This window comes from Microcaecilia unicolor, chromosome 3 (genome assembly GCF_901765095.1).
Source record: "Microcaecilia unicolor chromosome 3, aMicUni1.1, whole genome shotgun sequence".
NCBI classification, from domain to species: Eukaryota; Metazoa; Chordata; class Amphibia; order Gymnophiona; family Siphonopidae; genus Microcaecilia; species Microcaecilia unicolor.
Window position 1 is genome coordinate 430,706,758 of NC_044033.1, and position 26,298 is coordinate 430,733,055.

The window sequence follows — 26,298 nt, forward strand, 5'->3', positions numbered from 1 at the left end:
ACTGGTCTCCCAGACATCCCAGGAGAGCAGAAAAATGTCCTAAGTCTTAGGAATGCCCAAATCCCGCCTTTAACACGCCCCCGACATGTACCCTTGAGATTTGGATGCACTGCAGACAAACAGCAAAAGAAAATGTCTAAAAAATAGGTTTCAAAAATACTGCTGCTTTATGCCACTTTTTAGATGTTTTTCTCTTTCAAAAATGAGCCCCTTAGTGTGTGCTAACAATTACTGTGCACTAAATACTAAGCAGCCCATAGGTATAAAATGGGCTGCTTAGCATTTAGAGCTAGATTCTATATACTGTGCCAAAAAAAAGTGCAATTCTATAAGCCACACTTAAAGTTAGGCACAGTTTATAAAACAGAGCTTACACCCAGGAATTGCGCCTAACTTTAGGCGTAGTACAAATGCATGTGCCTATATTAGGCATTTCCCGTTTATTCTATAACAACATGCATTAATTTTAGAACACCTCCAATGAGTCTCTGATTTCTGCACCCTCTTTTTCAGATTGAGTGTAAAATTTAGGTGTAGATCCTGCACCTAAATGTATGCGCGTAAAGTTCAACTGAATGTATTTAGTGCCAATAATTGCTTGCTAAAAAGCCAATTATTGGCACTAATTAGCTTGATATTTAATTAAATTGTGCGTACCCAAATTTGCATGTGCCATTTTTGGCAACTTTTACAAAATTAGAGTGTTGGTGGCATGCACTAAGGGGCTCTTTTATCAAGTGGTGGTAGAGCAACAGTGCGGGTAGCGTGCGGCAAAACAGCACACCTGGCGGTAGTTCCGAGGCTGCCACATGTTGTTTCCTGCACTAGGAAATAATTTTTATTTTCTAGCATGGGGAGGTGGGGGTAGGTGCCCAATTACTACCGAATTAGTGCATGAACTCTTACTGCCTGCTAAATAGGTAGCGGTAAGGGCTCAGCCAGTAAATGGCCACGCGCTAATTTTGATATTAGCGTACAGCCATAAACAATTTTTTTAAATGCCTTTTCCCGCCGCGGTAAAAAGTGGCCTGGCGCACAGCAATCCCACATGCTAGCAATACTGCAGGCCATTTTTACCATGGCTTGGTAAACGGGCCCCTACATCTGTTGGTGAATCTTAGTAAAAAGACCCTTTTATTTTATTTAAAGAAAAGAAAACCAAATAAAAATGATAACATTAATTTATCCAGTTTTTTTTAATAAACTAGTATGCTTACCCATTTCATATAAAAGTACGTTATGACTACAAACCTAGAGTTTGGCATTGATTGTGATTATTTAATACAGGCTAATAAAACATTAATAAAGCAATGCATCAAACTTCTATCCAAATTGTGCACTGATTTTTGCATATCTTCACATTCTTTTTACAATTAAAATGTTTGCTTTTGTAATGTTTGAGTACTGAACCATTATATGCAATTATAGTGCTGCATATACACACATAACATGTTATTAAAAGTTGTTTTTTTTTTTGTAACAGAATACAGCATTACTATGTAAGCAAAATGTACTATTTTTCTTTCATGGAAAGAACTTAATTTCATTAAAACATTGCATTTTGTTTGTAATGAAGGAATAAACTTTAAATGTCCATACATACAAATTATTGCACAACCAAAGCAGAACATAACTTTAAAAATCTATAACAGGCAATAAATAAGTAAAAGCAAAATCTCATTTCCTTAACGTACATTCTTTAGCTTAATACAAGGTACATATTCTGTCCTTTATCTATTTATACAAGTTTTAAAAATGAAAAGTCCTTTTGCCTGCTAATGCAAATACTCAACATTTGTAATTTTGACACATCACTTCACATTTTACATGTAATGAAATTATACTGCATTGCATAAACTTGGTAAAGAAAGCTATTCATCCACTTAGAAAGTAATTGTATAACAAGTAGCCAATGTGTGAAGGTCAAATAAGTGCCTATAGGGTCCTTTTACTAAGCTGCAGGAAAAAGCGGCCTTAAAGTGCCCATTACACGGGTCTTTTCCACACAATAAGGCCATTTTTACTGCAGCCAGAAAATGGCCAATTTTTTTAAAACTTAATGGCCAGGTACTAATGGTAACTTTTTGGCAGTTTCGTATGTCATTGACTACTGAAGACGAGTTTGTTCGAGATGCGGTTTTAAAATTCTTTTTGATAACATCAGAGTGTTTCTATTCATAGTTCTTGTTTGAGACAGTCTATCTCCATTTGACCCCTGACGCAGGCGCATGAGCGCTGAAACAAGGCCCGTGTTGGGTCTTTTGATTAAAGGACTCTTGATTGTTCAAATCCTGAAGGCCCTTTTGTGCTTTTATTTTTCTGTGTTGTGTTTGTTTTTATTTTTGGAGCCTCTTTTTTGCTACATGCACTAATGTTGCCATTAGCAAGTGGCCCTTTTTAGAAGTTACTGCATGAGCACTTACTGGCACCCATTTTAGAGGTGGAAAGGGCTTATGCAGTATCCCTGCATTAACCAGTTAGTGTGCTGTAATTGTAACCACTGGTTAAGTTGGGATTTATTAAAAAGGGTAAGCCTGGTAGAGAGTCACTGGGAGGTCCCTGGGTGGGACAAGCCCCAGCCCATGGGAGGGTGTATGCAATAAAATGCAAAACGAATAGTGCCCTTAATTTGTGGAGTACAGCTTGGGAGGCAATAAAAAAGCAGAATTAGAGCGGGAAAGTGTCCTTGGTTGCCCACAAGCCACCTGTCAAGTGACCCGCAGAAGTATAAAAGGGGTCCTGAAGTGAAAACTCCAATTTGGTTAATCCAAGGGGCAGTTGCTGTCAAATTCGTATCGGCCAGTGGAGGAGCCAGAACTTTGGGCAGATTGTGGAGTCTGGCCTGTAAGCGGGGCTCAAGCCCTGGATTACATGTGGCTGCAGGATAGGCATAGAGAGGCTGTGCCTGTTGAGTATGGCCCTGAGAAGAAAACTGCTCCTTGTAAATACTCCTGAAAGGTGTAAGGGAAAGATGTTTCCCCATGGTGATTGAAGTCTGGCCCTGAGTTATCGAAGCATCTATTTCATTGACTGTGTTGAGGAGCATTGAACAAAAGTTACCAGGAATGTCGCATGGTTCCTTAACTGAGGAGTTGCATGGAACTCGGTCAGTGTCTACTAAAGACCCCAGCTGTTATTCCAGACCATTATCCATCCCAATTCGAATGAAAAAGAGAATGGGAGAAAGTGTGGGGTATGCATGTCCTGAGAGTGAGCCATAGCTGTTGAGCTGAAGAAGGGTGAGGGTGTTCCACTGTGGACTGTGTGATGAAGCAGTTAGACACTGAAATACAAGTAACAGAAGCCATTGCAAGGAAGGAGGCAGAGAGTAGTCTGGAGACAAGGGAATGAACTCCCAGTTCCAGCAGAGGGAACCAGGGGGATAGCCAGGCTGAGCCTATAATTTTGTCACCCACTAGGGGGAGGCGAAGGTAAGAAGCTCAGTTCCCAGCTGGAAGAGAGAGGGGCCCATGGAGATGGAAGAAGATGATTGGATGGATTATACAGAAGAGGGGGGTAGATCAGATGGGGGAGGAATCCCAGGAAGGGGGAGAAGCCTCTATGGAGTGGGAGAGTTCCAAGGCAGGGATGGCCAGCTCCTGAGGGTTTGGAAGTGGTGTTAAGAGGTGAGAGTAACCTGCTTCACTGGAAGCCTGATTTATTTGGAAGCCTGCTTTATTTACCTGCTTTGCTGGAAGCCTGATTTATAGAAAGCCTGACTTTGAAAACCTGCCTTGGTCTGGAAAAACCCTGATTGGTTGGAAACCTGTTTTTGTTGGAACTTGTTTGTTTGTTTGGAAATAACCAGTGTACTGAAGTTTGAGACAGCTGTTATTGGCCTGATAATAAAAGCTTTTGACCTAGCCACTATCTGCAATTGTGGTGAGCTCTGAAAGTTCGGTTGGTGGGCGGCTCCACCTTGCTGGGAAGCAGTGGATGGACCCTTTTCACAACTGGGTCTGGAGCTAACCCAGGTGAGACTCGAGTTACATAATGTAGATGCATCTGGTTAGAATAAAAACGCCCACAAGACATACATCTTCAAAATAAAATTAGAAATATCTTTTAGAAGGGCTATTATCTCGCACACGTTTTGGAGTTTCTATAGCTCTCCACAGTACTTCATTTTTAGATACACTAAGCGCGCATTAGCACCTAACAAAGCTTAATAAAAGGACCCCTAAATGACTTTACAAAATAATAGGGACAAAGTGGCAGAAGTTGCACTTAGATTAAAGCAGCAAACATTTATGCCTACTTGGGAGAAGGTGTAACTGTTCATATGTAACATATATGTGCACAGACAATTTATAAACAATGCACACAAACCATGATTCCATCCAACTCTGCCTCTATGTGGATCATGTAAAATTCTTACCTTCTTGTGACCAGACATACTAAAGCTCGTAACCCCTAGGATAATTTTATATAAGTTCTTTTTAAATGCGTAAAATAGTCTTTACACACACACAAAAAAAATCCTTCATAAAATTTCCCTTGAGCTCTTTAAATTCTAAGAAAGACATTCAGGAAAAAAAATCTTGTAGGATTACTTGCTAAACCGTAGACAGGCAAAAAAAAGGTTAATCTTGGTAATAACTTGAATTACTATCCATACCTTGCAAATTGAATAGACAAGGGGGCCTTGTTTTTAGCATGCACTGATGCTAGAGACACCCATAGGAATATAGGAGTGTTTCTAGTGTTAGCACACGCTAAAAATGCTAGCGCACCTTACTAAACAGGGCCCAAGATTTGGTAATGTGTTCCTAGCTCTGAAACAAATGATTTGTTCTCATATTAGGATCAGAAACCACAATAAAAATAACAAGTGCTGTATCATAATGTCATAAAACTTAAAGCAGCACTGCTTTCTATCTGTGCAAAATGCATATGTTACAGCTAAAAGGTAAGGGGTGGTGAATGAAAGGGTACATTTTCCCAGCTTTTTAAAAGAATGGCTTTAAAACAGGAGTTGCATTAGATTATTATGGGGTCCTTTTACTAATGCGGGTTAATGGATTTAGAGTGTGCTAATGAATGCCATGCAGCCCATTATATTCCAATGGGCTGCATGGGATTTAGCATACACTAATCACTAGTGCACGTTAAATCCATTATTGCATCTTAGTAAAAGGATCCCTATATGGGTGGCCAAGCAAATATTGGCCTGTAGACCACAGCATTCCTCTGAGTTCCTTTTTAATTACCTGTCAGAGGAAAAAGTTGAATGGCACTTCCAAATGCCTCAACCTCTGAGCAAGACTGAGGAGCAGCTGAAAGGGGGAGGGAGAAATTGCAGCCTGCTGCTCAACATTTTCAAAAAGTTCACATAATTCTGTAACTGGATCTTTTTGTCTAGTGGTCTACTTTGGCAAATAATAAATTAAGGAAAAACAAGAATTTATTTCCTATCCTCCTAATTCTGATACGTTTAAATTGCCAAAAGCAGGAGGAAACTTCTGCTATAATAAACACCTCACTCACAGCCTCTGTTTACTAAGCTGCGCGAAAAATGCCGACACAGCCTATTCAAAGTGAATGGGCTGTGTCGGCATTAGCGCACAGCAGCGGCTAGTGCGGTTTAGTAAACGGGGGGTTAATACTTACAACCATTATATCTCAATTAAAAACAGAGTTCTTTAGAAAAGAAAATGTAAAGCTGCACTTCACCCTGAATACAATCATTTTAACATCTGGAAGTTCAATATACAATAAATGACAAAGACCATATAAACTATTCCAGTACTGCCTTATGAACTGCTGCTACTCCTTAGAGTTGAATGAAGCCTTCCACAACTGCAGCTAACAAAAGTGACCAAAACCCTAAAACTCCAGGAGATGAAAAAATACACGGATATGTAAAAATATAGACTTTCTTTCTCGTTTTTATGAGTGCAAAGGAACCCTGCATTATCCTCAATAGATTACCACCACATAAAAATAAGTGCCTTTATAAAATCTAAAGTAAAGATATTAGAAGGTGAACTCTGACCTATACTCTAGAGTACCGACTATTACACATATATTATACAGCAACCTCGCATAAACTTAAGTGAATTATCACAGCCTACTACTTTACACGTCAATAATAAGTTCCATATTGTTTTGAAGATAAAGCATGAACTATAGGAAAAATACTGTAATCCTAAAAATAACCATCTGTAATGCATGTTTCAATTTGTACCTAACCTTCAATGTGTTTTCACTTAAAAACTGCACATTTCCTTAGAACTGAAACTTGCACTTTGTTCATATTTACCTCATGGCATACAGAAATGACCTGCCACTATGGAAAACATTTTTCAATAAACCGTTAAATGGATTAATAATCTTTACAGATAATCACAATTCAGCTGAAGGCGCCAAAGATAAATTCTTAGATGCATTTCCAAGTTCCTTGATGCACAACAGTCTTTAAAATTAGGTCAGATTGTATTTTTCAAGATGAGGCAGAATTGAAATCTTGGTTTTCAAATGGCAAAAGAGGCTCCCTCCAGTATGTGAACTGACTGTAGGTATCAGCACATGGAAAATCAGAGGAATGGCTTCTTTTCAGCAAAGGAAATACATGATCAACCACTTCACAAAGCCTGATGTATCTGAAAAATAAGATTTTGTACATTAAAATTTCAAAGATGTTTTTTCCCGAGAATGTTATGATGTATTCTCAAAAATTTAAAAAGATACTGGATGTATACTGTTTGCAGAAGATGCATTTGCCTAATATATGGCTGGTTCCTAGGGGAATTCAGCATTGCTGTTGACCTGCAACACGTTTTCCACAAGCAGCAGGACTGATCAAGCACACAAGTGGGTAACGTCATTGTTTGTTGCTGCAGCAGACCAATTCTCCCAGAACTCAGAGCTTAGTGGGAAGTTCTGAGCATCAGCAACTCTTTCTAGTATAGCAATCTTAGCAGTTCTTTCAGTTAGTTCCATAGCAGCCAGCTCTGTGGGTGCTTGAGCACCCCCAATACTGAACTAACTCATTGAGTGTGTCCAGGAAACGCAATTCTCATTGGGTTTATTTTGCACCTCCATTAATTTTTTTCCCATTGTTTTTATTGAGTTTCTGGTAATCATATAATCTCTTATTGCATGACAGCATCTGTTAACATTAACATGGTTACACTTATATTTCCGCTATCTAACGTGGTTTGGCTAGTGTATTGCATGGCTCTATGTGTATTCAGTCTCTCCTCCCGTATCGTATCTGCCTTGCCCTATAGTCTGTTGGCTCCTTCAGTTAGTTCCATAACTTAAGAATTAATACAGCTCTTGAGGAAGGAGGGTAGGGTTGTGTGCCTGATCAATCCTGCTAGCTATATAAAAATTGAGGCAGGTACATAAATGGGTGACTCCCAAGCTCAAGGCTGCTCATTTCTTTATGCATTATCCATTTTTCAAGAACGGCTAGTATGCAAAAACAGTACAAAAGTTGCAGTACCACACAGATGATTAGCCAGAACAGCTTGACCATATGCACTTTCTCTAACTGTGGACTGGTCCAACCAAATAGTGCAAAGTAACCTGTGTGAATTACTCTCCTGTTTGCTCTTCTGTTTAGCTGTGTGGCACAGCCCTGAGCTCCTTCTCTGTGTGGTTTCCCTTTAACCCTTTCTGTGTGTGTGTTTCTTGTTTGAACCTTCGTGAATTACTCTCCTGTTAGCTCTTCTGTTTAGACTGTGTGGCACAGCCCTGAGCTGCCTCTGTGTGGTTTACCTTTTACTTGCTGAATCTGTTGTTTGATTCCTGTTTGGGCTGCTCTTCCGCTTAGCTGTGTGGCACAGCCCTGAATTGCCTCTCTGTGTGGTTTCCCTTTTACGTTCTATTTTGCTCTTGTTTGTACTATTAGTACCTGTGTTTGGTCTTGTGACAGTTCATTGGTAACTGTGTTTTGCACAATGTGTGCGCGGCCTAGTTAGTATTCCCTTTGGGGACTTTGTTCTGTTCCTTTTCCCTTCCTTCTTGTTTATTTGGGTTCCAGTTCGGCCTTGCGGCCCACATGCTTGGCATCTGTTACGTGTGGGTTCCAGTCCGGCCATGTGGCCCGTATGAGTGTTCTTTTTTTTTTTTTTTTTAATTTTATTTATATAGTTTTATCAGACATAATAAATCCTTATGAGTGATAATACACATAACAGCAATTTGTAAACAAAAGAAAATATTCTAACAGTCACACTAATATATTCTACTATCGATCCCAAATTAAGGTAATGATCCAAGATTTGTAGAAAATTTCAAATACTTAAATATAAAGCATAATCACCAAATAAGTAAATCAAAAGAGCAAGTTACGTCTCGAGTGACTGACTCCAAGCTGCCTTACAGCGGTGCATGTGTGACTAGACTTTTACATTTACCTCTTCTCTGCTTAACAGAAATTCCTCCAACTGTTTTGGATCAAAGAATTGGTATTGCCTAGATTGAAATTTTATTCTACATATACAAGGGTATCTCAAAACAAAATCTGCACCTATTGCTATTATTCTAGGACGTAGAGTCAAAAATTTTCTACGCCTTTGTTGAGTATCCCTAGCCAAATCAGGGAATACCCTAACCTTTGATCCCAAAAACAGAGAATCCAAATGTCTCAGGGAAAGTTTAAGGACTGCATCTCTATCTATTTCCAACGCAAATGTCACCAAAAGTGTACTTCTTTGAGTTATAACCTCCAAAGAGGATTCAAGAAATGCCGTAAGATCCATTGCACCTTGTTGCTGTTGATTTTCAGATGATTTCGCATCCGTTTGTATATAATAAGCTCTAGTTATAGGTGGCAAGGAATTTTCCGGCATTCCCAGGATCTCCATTAAATACTTTCTGATCATTTGGGTTGGCACCACCATAGGGGACCTAGGAAAATTTATAAAATGCAAAGTCAGTCTCTTTGAGTAATTCTCCAAATATTCCAAGCATCTCAAGGTGAAGTTTTTATCTTTAATTAAAGTTTGTCCCACAAGATCAAGTTTCTCAATTTTTTCCGACATTCTTCTAACCTCGGTCGCTTGGGATTCACTAGTTTGAATCTGTTTTAGAGCAGTCTCTGATAGAACTTTAATTGTCTCCATATTTTTCAAAATCAAATTTTGTAAAGCTGAGTGGGTAGATGAAGTTAAGTCCCACAGTGTCTCCAAAGTCACTACAGCTGTTTTTTCTACCCTTCCCATTGAAAAAACCGGTAGGGGGGCCTTGGCAGCCTGTTCCAGAGTACTCACTGTCTTTTCCAAGGCTTGAGCAGCTGTTAATCCTGGTTCAGCTTGCAGTGTGGCTCCAGTTGTCCGCTCGTGCAGTCTGATCACCTGGCTCTCCTCTCGACGCCATGGCCCCAGGACTTGCAACAGAAGCTTCCCTTCCGGGTTGTGGGGGCGCTGCACGCTCGACGGGGCTCAGGGAAGCCCCGTCTCCACTGCTGTCTAGTGTCTGAGCGCTAGCACTGGCTAACGGAGTCGACGCCGACTCGGGACCAGACCCAAGGCGAAAGTGATCCAGCGTTGTCTGGCGTGGCTGAGAAGTGCCGTCCGGTACAGAGGGAGCCTCCCGAACTTTACCTCTTCTCTTGCCCATCGCCGCGACGGGTAAGACGCTCATGCAAGTCTAAGCTAGGAGCTACTTCGAGATGCGTCCGTTTAACTTGCTCTAACAGCCGCCATCTTGGATCCATGAGTGTTCTATCTTTCCTTTCTGGTGGTGCTCTCTGGTCTCCCTGAGCATACTGGGTTTCGTAGCCTTTTGTCTCTGTACTCACCTGGGTTGTCAGGCCTCGGCCTAGGTCCAAAGGCTCACGACCTAACACAACATAACCGTGGCAGTCAGTGTTTTAAAAAAAATGCCAGCTGCTACAGGCTAAATATCAGCCCTGATATTTTTATGTTCATATGACAGTATTTTTGATGCAACTGATTTTTATTTAAAAATTTGATGATAACAGTACAAGAATGAATAGTTACTCACGATGAAATGTTGGTCTTTGCATGTTCCTGTACAAGTTCTCCTTTTGGATTTACTGTAAATATTCTATTTAAAGAAACACCTACTTCTTTGTAAGAATAAACATCCTATAAGAAGAAAAAAAAGAAAAAGTAAACCAGATTACTTTCTTTTTGCACAATTATATCTATAACTTTGTAGCTATCATTTCCTCAAAATAACAAGGTTAATATTTGATTACTAATTACTTAATAAGCTGATACAGTACTGGTACAGTGCCAGTATAAGGAAAACCTTCAGGTATGTGCCACTCCTCCCCACCAGTTAACTGTCAAGTCTCTTCTAGCCCTTCTGCCCCCAAAGCTTTCGATAATTAATTTCAACAGCCATGATTACCCTTCCCAGAACAATCCTGAGTAAAATTGACATATTTTATTATATACATATTTACATAATAAGGATAACTTCCAAAAGTCATTTACCTCATTCTCCCTAGGAATAAAAGTACATATTGATGGTTCTTTAGGTCTGTGCAGTTTTTTGGGAAAATGGGAGTAATGGCGAGATGGTTTTACAGTAAAAAGTAGATAAGGTTTCAAACCAATAATGACAAGACAGCCTTGTGGAAGTGTTTGTTGCTAGTGGCCTGACATCAACGTAGAAACTTATCAAATTCCAAGTTTAAGACTTTCTATCCCGTCAATCAAGCAGGATATCTGGGTGGCTTACATGCCAAAAATACGTAATTGGACAAACAGATAAAACCAGAAAAAAGAGAAAAAAAATCAAAAGGAGGAAAGGAGGGAGCCAAGGAGGAACCAGAAAATTCAAGATAGGATAGCAGGGGTGGGGGATAAAGAACATTACTAAACACATAGACAAACATGACTTATGGTACAGAGAAAACATGGATTCAGCCAAGGAAAGTCTTGACTCACCAATTTACTATATATATTTTTTTTTTTAGGGTATGAACAAAAATATAGGTAAAGGCAAGCCAGTTGATATTTTAAGAAAGCTTTTGAGAAAGCCCCTCAGGACAGACTCCTAAGAAAACTAAAATGCTGTGGGACTGGAGGCAATATTCTGTTGTGGATTGGGAACTGGTTGAGAGATAGAAGTCAGTGTGTAGCGTTAAATGGTCAGCTCTCTAAATTGAGGAAAGTGAGACATCAGATTTGCAGATGTCACAAAACCATTCTAAGTTATTAAATCACTCATGGACTGTAAAAAAAAATGCAGAAAGACCTTAAGAACCTGGAAGACTGGGCATCCAAATGACAGATATATAATGTGAACAAGTGCAAAGTAATGCACACTGGGAAGAATAACCCAAAATATAGATATATGATGCTAAGTTCCACATTAAGAGTCACCACCCAAGAAAAAGATCTAGGTATCATTGTGGACAATACATTGAAATCTCTTGCTCAGAATGAAGCAGCCAAAAAAGCAAATAGAATATCAAGGATTATTTATAAAAGGAATAGAAAAACAAAAAAATATTACAGGGTGTTATTAGGAAGGGTATGGAGTCCAGGTGTGCGGATGTTATAATGCCGTTGTATCGCTCCATGGTGCGACCGCACCTGGAGTATTGTGTTCAGTACTGGTCTCCGTATCTCAAAAAAGATATAGTAGAATTGGAAAAGGTACAGCGAAGGGCGACGAAAATGATAGTGGGGATGGGACGACTTTCCTATGAAGAGAGGCTGAGAAGGCTAGGGCTTTTCAGCTTGGAGAAGAGACGGCTGAGGGGAGATATGATAGAAGTGTATAAAATAATGAGTGGAATGGATCGGGTGGATGTGAAGCGACTGTTCACGCTATCCAAAAATACTAGGACTAGAGGGCATGAGTTGAAGCTACAGTGTGGTAAATTTAAAACGAATCGGAGAAAATTTTTCTTCACCCAACGTGTAATTAGACTCTGGAATTCGTTGCCGGAGAACGTGGTATGGGCGGTTAGCTTGACGGAGTTTAAAAAGGGGTTAGATAGATTCCTAAAGGACAAGTCCATAGACCGCTATTAAATGGACTTGGAAAAATTCCGCATTTTTAGGTATAACTTGTCTGGAATGTTTTTACGTTTGGGGAGCGTGCCAGGTGCCCTTGACCTGGATTGGCCACTGTCGGTGACAGGATGCTGGGCTAGATGGACCTTTGGTCTTTCCCAGTATGGCACTACTTATGTACTTATGTACTTATGTACTTAGGCCACTGTATTCCATGATGAGACTACCCTTTGAGTCTTTAAACATCTCAAAAAATATATAGTTGAATTAGAAAGGGTACAAAGAAGGCCAACCAAAATAATTAAAGGAGTGGAATAAGGGAAGGCTTAAGCAGTTATGGCTCTTCAGCTTGGAGAAGCTGAAGGGGGATATAATAGAGGTCTAACAAAACCCTGAGTAGAGTAGAACAAAAACGTGAATTAACTGTTTATTCTTTAAAAAAAATACAAAGACTAGAGGACATGCCATGAAATTATACAGTAATAGTTTTAAAACAAATAAGAGATTTAGCTTATGCTCAGTTGGCTGATGCCTGGAGTAAGGAATTACAATATACTATCACTGAAAACTTGTTAAAAATAAGTGTGAAATTTCTATACAAGATTATTCAACATAATTGTTTATGTGAACTGTAGTACAAAATTTGTTTACGTGTTCAATTTTCTCCTTCTAGAGTTTACAAAGTCCATATTCTGGCCACTGACAAATGTACGAAGTATGGTATATCCCAAGCAAATTTAAGTCATATGTTCTGGTCTTGTACAGTTACATAGGAATTCTGGACTGCTCTCTGTACATATTGTTCACACTTGTTGATTTAAATAGTGTTTGGGGTGAGTTGGATTGTTTTGTTCTATACTGTAAAACACAGTTAAACTGTTGGGCATAAAGTCCTTGCCCACAGTCTCTATTTCCTTGTGACTTTCAATAAAAAAATATTTAAAAAAAATCAAAAAGGAGATATTTTTTCTACTCAGTGTTGGAGGATGCAGTAAAAGTAGAGTAGTGGGATTTATAAAATGTTTGGATAGGTTCCTAGGGATTATCACAATGAAATCTTTAAAATAACTATCCAGCTTATTTTTGAAGGAGAAGGGCCCCCATCTTCCGACACAAATCGGGAGATGGGCGCCCTTCTCCTAAGGGTGGCCAAATCGGTATAATCGAAAGCCGATTTTGGCCAGCCTCAACTGCTTTCCGTCACAGGGACAGCCAAAGCTCAAGAGGGCGTGTTGGCAATGTGCCGAAGGCGGGACGGGGGCGTGGTTAAGAGATGGCCGTCCTCAGCCGATAATGGAAAAAAGAAGGCCAGCCCTGACGAGCATTTGGCCGACTTTACTTGGGCCCTTTTTTTTCACGACCAAGCCTTGAAAAGGTGCCCGAACTGACCAGATGACCACCAGAGGAAATCAGAGATGACCTCCCCTTACTCCCCCAGTGGTCACCAACCCCCTCCCACCCAAAAAAAAAATTAAAAAATTTTTTTGCCAGCCTCAAATGTCATACCCAGCTCCATCACAGCACTATGCAGGTCCCTGGAGCAGTTTTTAGTGGGTACTACAGTGCACTTCAGGCAGGCGGATCCAGGCCCCCCCCCCCCCACCTGTTACACTTGTGGTGGTAAATGGGAGCCCTCTAAAACCCACACAAAACCCACTGTACCCATTTGTATTTGATAGTTGATAATCTGAGAACTGGATTTAACAAGTGCTTTAAAATCGGTAGTAGTTTCTCTTGTGTTTTTTTTCCCTTCTGCTTCCATACTGTGTGGAGCCCCTCCCCTCCCCCATCTGCTTTTGTTGTAAGGTAATTGCATAGCACAGGTGGAGCTTCTCTCTCCACGCGGTTTTTGTCTCTACACAGAACAGAAGCTGGACGGATTTGGGTGCTCTCAGATAAGACTATTTTCTGATTACCCCTACCTTACACTTGTGGCTCTGGGCATTTCAATGCTGTTCTAGAGATAGGGTACAGCAAACACATTCCATAGGTCTTAAGTTTAAGCCCACCCACCCCAAGACTGACACTTCCTATATAGCTTTACCATATATACTACACTAGTAAAAAAGGCCCGTTTCTGGAACGAATGAAACGGGCGCTAGCAAGGTTTTCCTGGGAGTGTGTATGTTTGAGAGAGAGAGCCAGAGTGAATGTTCGGGTGTGTGACAGAGTGAGTCTGTCTGTGTGACAGTGTGTGTGTGAGAATGAGAGTGTGTGACAGGGCCCCCTCCCCTGTTCCTAATGCCCCTCACCCCGTTCCCTCCCCTCCTTTTCCTCCTCCTTCCCACACTTTGGGTTCCTTAAGGCTTTCAAAAGTCTATGTACCCCCGTGGCCCTAATGCCCAGTATCCGGATACCCCACCGCTTTCCTCCTCACCCCTCCCCCAAGATGTAATACTTGAAAGGTATTAATCTGCAAACGAACCTTTTCCGGAGATGCGAAGGCGGTAGAACGAGAGGACATGAAATGAGATTGAAGGGGGGCAGACTCAAGAAAAATGCCAGGAAGTATTTTTTCACGGAGAGAGTAGTGGATGCTTGGAATGCCCTCCCGCGGGAGGTGGTGGAAACGAAAACGGTAACGGAATTCAAACATGCGTGGGATAAGCATAAAGGAATCCTGCTCAGAAGGAATGGATCCTAAGGAGCTTAGACGAGCTTGGGTGGCAAAGCCGGTGGCGGGAGACGGAGATGGTGCTGGGCAGTCTTATACGGTCTGTGCCAGAGCTTGTGGTGGGAGGCGGGACTGGTGGTTTGGAGGCGGAGATGGTGCTGGGCAGACTTATATGGTCTGTGCCAGAGCCGGTGGTGGGAGGCGGGACTGGTGGTTGGGAGGCGGGGATAGTGCTGGGCAGACTTATACGGTCTGTGCCCGGAAAAGGACAGGTACAAATCAAGGTAAGGTATACACAAAAAGTAGCACATGTGAGTTTATCTTGTTGGGCAGACTGGATGGACCGTGCAGATCTTTTTCTGCCGTCATCTACTATGTTACTATGTTACTATATGTAGGTGCCCCCCTTTACCCTTTAAGGGCTATGGTACTGTTGTACAGTTGTGGTTAGTGGGTTTTAGGGGGGGTAGGGGGGCTCAGCACCCAAGGTAAGGGAGCTATGCACCTGGGACCTTTTTTCTGAAGTCCACTGCAGTGCTCCCTAGGGTGCCCTGGCATGTGAGGGAGACCAGTGCACTACAAATGCTGGCTCCTCCCACGACCAAATAGCTTGGATTTGGCCAGTTTTGAGATGGCCGGCTTCGGTTTCCATTATCGGCGAAAACGGAGGCCGGCCATCTCTAACTCCGGCGATCTCAACATTTAGATCGACCATCTCTAAGGTTAACCTAAATGTTGAGATTTGGCCGGCTCCGACCGTATTATCGAAATGAGAGATGGCTGCCCATCTTGTTCGATAAAACGGTTGGCTCCGCCTCTTCCTGGGGCCGTCCCCAGAGATGGGCACCCCAGTTCGATTATGCCCCTCTATATCATCCAGAAAAGAAATTGACTCTTTCTGCACTGTAAGCTTAACCAATAAAGGCTTGTTACTTTTAGATAGTCACATTTCAGATGACAATTTCTAGATTCAGGATCACACCATGACTGAAAAGTCAGTTCACCAAAGAATACAAATTTCTATTAAACATGACATGATCTTTATTTGATTGTCTCACATGACAACACCAACTGAATGTCATCAGCAAAGAAATGAAATTGCAAGTCACAGTCATCTAAGGTTTTAGCCAACAGCATCAAATACAAGTTAAAAAGATCTGGAGAACAAAGAGTCTAAGGGGCTCCTCTAAGTCAAATCTTAAAAGAAAGAGCTTGTCCACAGAACATGCTGCATATCATTAGATAAACAGGATGCAAACTAATTATGCATAGTAGAACCAACTTCTGTTTTTCATAATTGATCTAACAGTAATTTATGTTGTACAATATCAAATGCAGCAGTGAGGACAAGCTGTGCCCAAAGGGCATCATAACCCTTGTGAGCTTTAACCTGTATACTGTCCACAATGGCTGACAACCCTGATTCTTTACTATGGTGTTTCCTGGAACCTGATTGGTGAGAATGCAACACCTGAATGTTTTCAAGTAAATGTATACCGACAACACAGACAAACTTATCACACTATCTGCCAATGCATTTACCATGTAATAAGTGCTCTGTGTGGCAACTGCAGGGCACATGCTGAACACCCCCCCCAATAGTTACTACATAGTCTTTGAACTCATTTTTACAGCTCCACCCCTATGGTCCAGCACTTCTTGTCTCCTATCTCTCCTTCCCCCTTTATAGCTCAGTAGCTCTGTGTCCCCTGTTTTCCCCTCTGTTTCCTTTCCTCTCCCTTCCCTTCAGTCCAGCACCTGTTCCCTGCCCTTCCCCCCCCCCCCCCCCCCCCCGATTTTTGCACCTCCTTGGGCCCCCCCCCCCCCCTAGTCTACAAAAACCTGATTTCTTTGCTGGTACTGGTGCCAGAAGCAACAATGGGAACAGGCTGTCTAGGTCGACAAGTCCATTCTTCTGTAGCATCCCACCCCTCTGATGTAACCTCCTGTTTACGTACGGACTGCACGCTGCAGAAGGAAGGACTGGGCCGTTCCAGACAGCTTATTCCCATTACCGTTGCCGGCAACAGCAAAGAAAAATCAGGTTTTTGTGGACCGGGGGAGGGCGGGGAACATACCGGTCTCATGGGGAGAGAAGGGATTGGTGCTGGATCTGCCACGGGACAGGAAATGGAGGGGGGAAAAAACAAATGGGGAAAAAAAAGCCGCAAACCCTGTTCCCGTACAGGTCTCTAGTCGGCAGCACAGGGCCCCTGGGAGTGTGAGGCCCTCTGCGGCCACATCAGCTGTTCCTGCCTAAGACAAACTCTGAGTATATACCTGCATATGTGCGCTCATATATACATACAAGTCAAAATTTCACTAAGAGCTATTCTGTAAATATATACATATTTTACATGGGTGGAGCATGGGCAGGAATCATACCCACATAGCTTATAGAATACTACAAATTATGTATCTCAGGTGTGAGCAGTTACAGCAGCTCTTTGCCTGGTATAAGTGTTCATGTCTAAATTAAAGGCACATATTTCACCTGCTACACTAGTATTTTATAAAGGAAAGTATTACAGAAATGTCTCCCACATGCAAAAACTTAACAGTACTTTAGTAAACAGGCTTCTTAATGTATTCCTTTCTACAAATCTGTCTTAGTTTCCATTCTGCTGTATATAGTTTTATATATTAAAAGGCTTGAAACCAATTGTGATCAGTATTGTTTTATAGACAGTGTTTAAATAAATACTTACAGTATGTCGGTTTCCAAAGGCAGCATAAAATGGCTCCAAGTTGGGATAAAACAAATTTTTGATGTCTGTTAAACACTGAATTTTAAATTTTTCTGGCTTCTTTTCGATCACCTCCCTGAAAAAAAAAAATACAGTATGGTAATATAAATTTTTAGATACTGTCATATTGAGAACCATTTTCAAAAAGTAATTACCCAAATCAAGCAGCCCAAGAGAAAACTGCCATCCTGAAATGTGGCTAAAAGTATACATGGTTTTATAGCACACTTATTTTTAGCCCCCTGGAAAAAAGAGGCCTACCCTGTGAGGGTGTTTATGTTGGGAGAGGAAAACAGTACGCATATATTCAATTTCTAGAAGCATGCTCTCCTCCATCTGACTTATACAGCACTGTATAATATGCAGATGTTTTAGGTATACATACTTCATACTTTTTAATTTTCTTTTTTTTATTTTTTTATCAGAATTTTTAACATTACATTCAAGTAAATTACTTGATAAAAGAAAACACAGTAAGTTTAGTATTAACCGAAAAATAGCTATCAAATATCTGTATAATCAACATCAAGGCAAATACTAAAATCTCAAAAAGAAGAGTTGACATCAGAAAACTGGGAGAAAACATAAAGAAAATAATTCTAAAAAGAAAAGGACACCGAGCAAGTCAAAATATCTGTAATTGTCAAACTATCAGGCAAGACAGCTAAAGTTCCATTGCCTACAAGTTGCCCCATAGTTTGATGTCTCTTATAAGGCAAATAAAATGCCATATATAGTGGGGGCAAGGCTTCTAGGGGGATTTTCAAGATGTCTCCCATATATTTCATAAAAAGATCCCCTGGTGTCATATGGGACATCTGTGGGAAGTTCAGGAATCTCAAATTAGTCTACAAAAATTCATACTTCCAACATAAACCCATGAAATCCTGAGTCATTTCACTTTGTACTCCCTGTACGTCATTCACTTTCTTCCCAAGATCTTCAGAGGTAGTTGAAACCCCCACCAGACTTGATTCATATTTCCATAACTTAAGTGTTATACTCTCCATCTTCTCTACTTGGAACAATTTCTTACTCACGGTTAAATCCAGTTTAGTGAATCACCTGCCATATTGCTTCCAGGGTCACCAGTACAGGTGGAACAGCACTCTTACTTCACGGGTTTGCCAACCCACCTAAGGACCTTCAACTGCAATCCCAGCAGCATTTCCTCAGGCTCCATCCCAGGGCAAAACCGGGCCGCAAAGCCATACCGGGTGATACCCTCTCCTGCGAAGTCGTCAGGCCCCTGACTCAACCCCATTCACCACAGCAATGTCGGGTTACAACTTCACCTCCCCCAAGGGATAACTTGTAGAGTATGGGCTGGAGGACTAAGTGAGACGCCTTCATCAAGGCTGAGAAGACTTCCCTCCCCCGCAGCAACAAGGAAGCCTCCTGCCACACCCGAAGAAGCTGTGGGAACTCCATATCGAAGCTTAGATGCCTAGGGTAAGACTGGCTCTGCTTGTTCTTCCCCTTCCACTTGCCCACTGTCGTAGTATTTAGCAAACAGTGCTTGGGTGCGATATCCGTGGACCTTGTCCTCCTAATGACTTGCCTGGCAACCATTTTGTGGTCCCCACATTTGCAATCAGCTACAAAACTAGGTGAAATCTTCCTGTGGTGCTAAAGAAGCATTTCTTAGACAGCTCTAGAAAAGAAGACACAAGCAGAGCTTCCCACCTAACCACAGTCATATGGGACCATGTCAGTCCTATATAATGGCTGAAGTACTTAACTCTAAAGGAAAAAAGATAAGAATATGTGACTGATTTTCCTGCAATTCAAGAACAGCACCTGTTACAGGTAAGCAACCGTTTTCCACATGAACAAGTGGTCTTAAAGTTTGGCTTCCAATAAAAAGAGGTAATAAATAGAAAAAAAAACAAAGAAAAAAATAAGATGATATATTTTTTACTGGACTAACTTAATACATTTTTGATTAGCTTTCAAAGGTAACCCTTCTTCTTCAGATCAGAAATGAGCAAATATTGACAAATATCAAAATATATATAAGTGAAACACAAAAGCATTCCAATGACAGTCTCACAGGAAGAGGGTGGGGTGGATTAGGTGAGAAACAGGGAGATCTGGGTGGGTGAGAGACGGGGAGAGATGGATGGGTGATAAGAGCAGTATAATTGTAAAGTTTATAATGGGATAGAAACCCCAGATCTTTGCTAAGTGCTGTCCGGTGAGTGTCAAACTATAGACACTCCAACACAGGAATTGGTGCTTAAAAGTTGCTTTATTGGGTGTTAGTACAGCAGGACCCGTTACTTTATTGGGTTCTAGTACAGCAACTTTTAAGCACCAGTTCCTGTGTTGGAGTGTCCATTGTCCACCCTCTACTTTTACTTTGATTGGACCCTCTATGTGGAGGTTCTCCCTGTTTGTTTGTTGTTCCGAGAGTCAAAATATTTCATCATTTTGACTTTAAAGGTTATCTCCCGCTGAATATCCATGGTTACGTGCTTCATTTGCAAGAATATACAGCTGTGGTTATTAATGAAATAACATTGTATTATCAAAAGAGAATAGCGAAGTCACTGAATTGTCCTAAAGAACTGCTTTCAGTTGTTCACTCTTCGACCCAAGATAGGAATTCTGTGGAAATTAGTTCCCCATTTTTCCTTACGATCATATGGATTATTTTGCACACAAGGTTGAGAACATTGTGGATTACTTTTCTGCATCTGAAGAAATTGAGGATGTTTCCCCTTTTTTGGGGAGAACAATGGGTGTAGTTTTCAATGGTAAGTGAATAAGAAATAAGAATGTGTTTGAAAAAGTGTAACTCTACTGGGTCTTTGGGGGATATTTGTTCCCCCTAGTTTGTTGAGGAGAATGGAAAACTATTACCCTGGTTTTAGTTGACATGGTAATTTTTTTTTAATTGTTATTTTCCTGATGAGATGAAGATTGCTACAGTGCTTCCAATATTACAAAACCCACCTCTGGGTCGTGATGTAATAGCTAATTATCGTCCAATTTCTACATTACTAATGTTAACTAAGATTATTGAACAATGTGTTTATACTAGGATGATTTTCTGGCAAATTCGCTGTTGGAGCCTTTTCAATATTTATTTATTTATTTGTAACTTGATATACTGCCTTTAATTGACAAACAGAGCAAGGCGACATAGCACTGAGGCGATAATAACTGCAGCTGTGGATGAACTGCATCTTCAATAGGATAGGCAAACTAACTATTGTTTTGCATTTCTGGATATTTCTGCAGCGTTTGACATACTTGATCACTGTATTTTAGTACGACACCAGGGTGCTTGTGGCCTTGTGGTAAACCATACTGACATGGCTTGAATCATTTCGGGACAACAGAAAACAGATTGTAAGGATGGGCGATGCTGTTTCAGCTATGCACCCATTAAGTAATGGAATACCACAAGGATCAGCGCTGTCAGCGGAATTATACAACATCTATTTGCTTCCTTTGTATCATCTATTGCAGTCACTGGATGTTTCATACCGAGCATATGCAGATGACAACCAACCAACGCAGCCCTCCTTCTCCTCTTTTCCTGATATCACCAAGGAGGAAACCGCCTACCTTCTTTCCTCCTCGAAATGCACCACCTGTTCCTCTGATCCCATCCCCACTAACTTACTAAACACCATCTCTCCTACTGTCACCCCCCCCCCCCCATCTGTCATATCCTCAACCTCTCTCTCTCCACTGCAACTGTCCCTGACTCCTTCAAGCATGCTGTATTCACCCCACTCCTCAAAAAACCATCACTAGACCCTACCTGCCCTTCCAACTACCGCCCCATCTCCCTCCTACCCTTCCTCTCCAAGATACTTGAACGCGCCGTCCACTCTCTCATTACCTCTCGCCTTGACTACTGCAACCTACTCCTCACTGGCCTTCCACGTAACCATCTATCCCCCCTTCAATCCGTTCAGAACTCTGCTGCGCGTCTTATCTTCCACCTAGACCGATATGCTCATATCACCCCTCTCCTCAAGTCAATTCACTGGCTTCCAATCAGGTACCGCATACAGTTCAAGCTTCTCCTACTAACCTACAAATGCACTTAATCTGCAGCCCCTCACTACCTCTCTACCCTCATCTCCCCTTACGCTCCTACCTGTAACCTCCGCTCACAGGACAAATCCCTCCTCTCAGTACCCTTCTCCACCACCGCCAACTCCAGACTCCGCCCTTTCTGCCTCGCCTCACCCTATGCTTGGAATAAACTCCCTGAGCCCATACGCCAAGCCCCCTCCCTACCCATCTTCAAATCCTTGCTCAAAGCCCACCTCTTCAATGTCACTTTCGGCACCTAACCATTGTACCTCTATCCAGGAAATCTAGACTGCCTCAACCTTGATTGACTGCACTTTTTGTCCTTTAGATTGTAAGCTCCTTTGAGCAGCGACTGTCCTTCTTTGTTAATTGTACAGCACTGCGCAACCCTGGTAGCGCTTTAGAAATGTTAAATAGTAGTAGTAGTAGTAGACATGCAGGGGGTTTTTTCCCCCTGACAGCTTCTGTTCCAGATGCGATATACTTGCTATCCTTGGTTGGTTAACTGCTAATAGGTTGAAGTCAAATGTTGCTAAGACTGAGTTGATAATGGTAGTATTGTCTGATACTGTTCTGCTATCAGACACGCCTGTAAAAGTTTCCAGTGAGATGTGGAATTTGGGCATTCTGTTGAATACTTGTTTTTCATTTAAATCTCAAGTTCAGCTGTTGATTTGTAAATCCTACTTCAAATTGCAGTTGCTGAGTAAGCTTCGGTTTTTGTTGTCCAGAAAAGATCTTGCAAGTGATGATGCTAAGTGGGTTGGATTACTGTAACATCATTCACCTGATGTTACTGGCTTCCTGTGTTCAATCGCTTCAGGTTGTTCAGACCTCTGCGGTACATTTATTTATTTATTGCATTTGTATCCCACATTTTCCCACCTTTTTGCAGGCTTAATGTGGCTTACAATTATACTGCTACTCGAAGTTTGAACATATTACTGTTTACTTGAAGCAACTGCGATAGCTGCCTATTGCTTATCATATAAAGTTTGTTATTAATGGTTCCTTGTGCATTTTATCAGGATTCCTCTTTCTAGCTTCAAAATGCTGTGCAATAGTATATGCCATTGCAATGGCATGCGACCTTGTTGTTCCTGTTTTACAACGTTTGCGTTTCGAATGGATCCTCAGAAGCTTAGCAGAGATTGGGTGGTAGCACCAGTGGTTGGGAGGCGGGGCAAGTACGGGGCAGACGTCTACAGTCTATGCCCCAAAAATGGCAAGGATAAATCAAGCAAGCCACAAAAGAGCTCTCTAAGATATCTAAATATTAAAGTGGAAATCTAGCTATAATCGATATCCATAAAATTCTGATGTATACAGATAATTTGATTTTTATGGAGGAAAAACCTCAAATTATAGAAGAACACTCCGTCGTTGATAACATCAACATAAGGGAGGCCCTCTAAATCATCACAGGTAAAAACCTCCTTGTACACAAGTATAGCTATTCTATTTAAATACTCATCTACTAGCAACCGTGTGAATATTCACTAATCGGTAATGCACTTATCTTTTTTATATACTGAACAGTCAATTGAACACCCTCCACGACCCAACTTCGGCCCAAGTTTCGAATTCTGCCTCAGGGTCCGTGGTGTTATACTGTAAAGATAAAGCACAAATACTCTGTCCAGCTGAGTACTACTCCCAAGTTCTCCAAAAGTCTAGACTGTTAACTCTAAGGATTCCAATTTAGAGGACTGCTGGGCAGAACTGCTTCAGAAATAACCTTAATCTCTTTACAATTTTCCATTATTAAAGGCTGCAGAGAAGAACGCATATTTATTTATTTGTTACATTTGTATCCCACATTTTCCCACCTATTTGCAGGCTCAATGTGGCTTACATAGTACCGTAAAGGAGTTCGCCAAGTCCAGTAGAGAAACAAATACATGGTGATGTTGTGGTCGATTAAGGTTCAGGCACAATGGGGATCGAAGAGAGGAGGGGCTATGTAGTGTCCATTACGAGCTTTGGTTTTGCTGTGTTGCAGAGTGTAGGCATTTATGTTGGGTTGGTCGGGTATGCCTTTTTGAACAGGTTGGTTTTTAGTGATTTCCTGAAGTTTAGATTGTCATAGGTTGTTTTCACAGCTTTTGACAGCAAGTTCCATAGTTGTGTGTTTATATATGAGAAGCTGAATGCATAGGTTTGTATTTGAGTCCTTTGCAGTTTGGGTAGTGGAGGTTTAGGTATGTTCGTGATGATCTGGTTGTGTTTCTGGTTGGTAGCTCTATGAGGTCTGTCATGTAGCCTGGGACTTCGCCGTAGATAATTTTGTGGACCAGGGTGCAGATTTTGAAGGTAATACATTCTTTGATTGGGAGCCAATGCAGTTTTTCTCAGAGGGGTTTGGCACTTTCGAATCGTGTTTTACCAAATATCAGCCTGGCTGCTGTGTTTTGAGCGGTCTGGAGTTTCATTGTGAGTTGTTCTTTACATCCCGCATAGATTCTGTTGCAATAGTCTGCAAGGCTTAGTACCATTGATTGTATTAGGTTATGGAATATTTCCCTTGGGAAGAAAGGTTTTACGCGTTTAAGTTTCCACATTGAGTGGAACATTTTCTTTGTTGTGCAGTTCACTTGGCTCTCAAGTGTAAGGTTGTGATCGATTGTAACGCCGAGTATTTTCAGGCTATCTGAGATAGGGAGGGTGTGGTCTGGGGTGTTTATGGTTTTGGGTTTGTACGTATTGTGTTGAGATGAGAGGATGAGGCAGTGTGTTTTGTCACTGTTCAGTTTCAGTTGAAATGAGTTTCCCATGAGTCCATAGTGTTCAGACCGAGCTTGATTTCATTGGTGATTTCTGTCAGATCATGTCTGAAGGGAATGTATATTATGACATCGTCTGTGTAGATGAATGGGTCGAGACCTTGATTGGATAAGGACTTAGCCAGCGGGATCATCATTATGTTAAAAAGTATTGGTAATAGTGGTGATCCTTGAGATACTCTGCAGTCTGCTTTCCATGGTGGTGATATGTTTGAATTTTGATTTCACTTGGTATGTTCTGGTGGTTAGAAACCCCTTGATCCAGCTGAGTATATTTCCACCAATCCCGATGTAGTCTAGGAGTCTTAGTAGTATATTGTGGTTTACCATATCGAATGCATTCGACATGTCGAATTGGAGAAGTATGCCTTTACCTGTAGCTATTTCCTGCTTGAATTTGGCCAGGAGAGTGACTAGCACAGTTTCGGTACTATGGAGGGTGTGAAATCCTGATTGTGATTCATGTAGTATTAAGAACTTGCCCATGTAATCAGTAAGCTGTTTGGTCACCATGCTCTCCATCAGTTTGACTGCTATTGGGATAGATGCAACTGGGCGGTAGTTGGTGAGTTAGTTTGTTTTTTTCTTTGTGTCTTTTGGAATTGGGGTGAGTAGGATGTTGCCATATTCCTCAGGGAAGACACCTTGTTGGAGCATGTAGTTTAGGTGGGATGTGAGGTCTGCTATGAAGCGGTCGGGAACAGATTTAAGTAGATGGCTGGGGCAGGTGTCCAATTTGCAGTGGGTATTGGAGAACCTATGAGTCGCATGGGTAACTGATTCAACGGTGAGGACAGCAAAGCTTGATCAGGTTCGGTCTGCTGGGTATTCTCCAGAAGTTGGGTCCAAGCCATTGATGAAGTTTTCGATGTCAGTGTTGTGCTAAGGAAGTGTATTGCATAGCTTTATTATTTTTTCGTTGAAGTATTTAGCAAGTTTGTCTGTGGATGGGATGTCTGTGTTGGTTGTGGTGACTGGGGTGGTGTTTAGTAGCTTACTTACGAGTTGGAATAGTTTCTTCAAGTCTTTGTAAACCGGTCCTATTTTAGTTTTGTAATAAGACCTTTTGGTCTGTCTTATTGCATATTTGTATTTTCTTTGTATTTGTTTCCATGCATTGAGTGTGTGTTCATCTTTTATTTTTTCCATGCTCGTTCGAGTTTCCTGAATTGTGTTTTAAGTTTTTTTCAGTTCGTCATTGAACCATGGTATCAAGTTTTGTCTTCTTGATATTCTTGTTTTTAAGGGTGCTATTTCGTCTAGTACACTTCTGGTTCTTTTGTCCCAGTCAGAGAGGTAGTGTATGGAGTCTGTTCATGCTGTCCATTCATTGTCATATCTGTTGCCAGAATGCTTTTGGGTCTATTTGGCCTCTTGTGCTGTAGGTTGTGTGTTCTTGTATATAGTATGATCCCTTCTTCCGCCAGTTTAGGGATAGGTTTAGTTTGTAGTGATTGGTCCACGGTATTTCTGTCCATTTGATATCTGTTATTAGTAGGTTGTGGTCTGGGAACAATTTGTGTGAGAGGAGGTCCAGTGTGTGCCCTTTGACGTGGGTAGCTTGCATGTGTGGCCATTTGAGATCCCATGAGTGGAGGAATTCCTTACATTCTCGTGCATTGGTGGAGTTTGGATCTTCTAGGTAAAGATTTATGTCACCTAGTATTAATATGTTGGAGTTGGTTACACAAGTGTTTGAGATGAAGTCCGTGAAATTAGAATGGCTTTCATTCCAATTACCGGGTGGTCTGTAAAACAAGACGCAGTTTAGATGATCAAACAGGGATTTGTTGTGGATTCTGATTGAGGCAATTTCAAGTTGGGTTGTTATGGACTCGGCAGTGGTTTCGGTGGTGAAGTGGGAGCAGTGAGTGATTTTGAATCCTGGAGGGCATAGGTCAAGGATTATGGGATCCTTTTGGTCATGGATCCAAGTTTCAGTGAGGAAGAGTAGGTCGAGGTTTTCTGACATGATCCAGTCTGTTAGTATTGCTGTTTTATTTACAGTGGATCTGGCGTTGACGTAGCCCACTTGGATTGTTTGGAATGGGTCTTTTGTATTTGGTGTTAGGTGGAATTTGTTAGTTGTCGTTTCTTTGTTGAGGTGAGTTTGTTTGGGCCCTTCTTTCCTTTCTGTTGTGGTTTTTCCT

The 26,298-nt window shown here is 41.3% G+C and overlaps 1 protein-coding gene across 1 annotated transcript in view; it reads right to left on the bottom strand.

The window, feature by feature from the left end:
* Positions 1–452: 452 nt before the first annotated feature.
* LPIN1 (lipin 1) overlaps positions 453–26,298 on the bottom strand; it is a 176,344-nt gene continuing 150,498 nt past the window's right edge. Inside the window, exons 20-22 of the mRNA XM_030198855.1 lie at positions 17,271–17,385; positions 9,958–10,061; positions 453–6,602 (exon numbers count right to left, since the gene is read on the bottom strand). Coding sequence (XP_030054715.1) covers positions 6,443–6,602; positions 9,958–10,061; positions 17,271–17,385 — 379 coding nt within the window. The 3' untranslated portion in view covers positions 453–6,442. The remainder of the gene's footprint in view (positions 6,603–9,957; positions 10,062–17,270; positions 17,386–26,298) is intronic.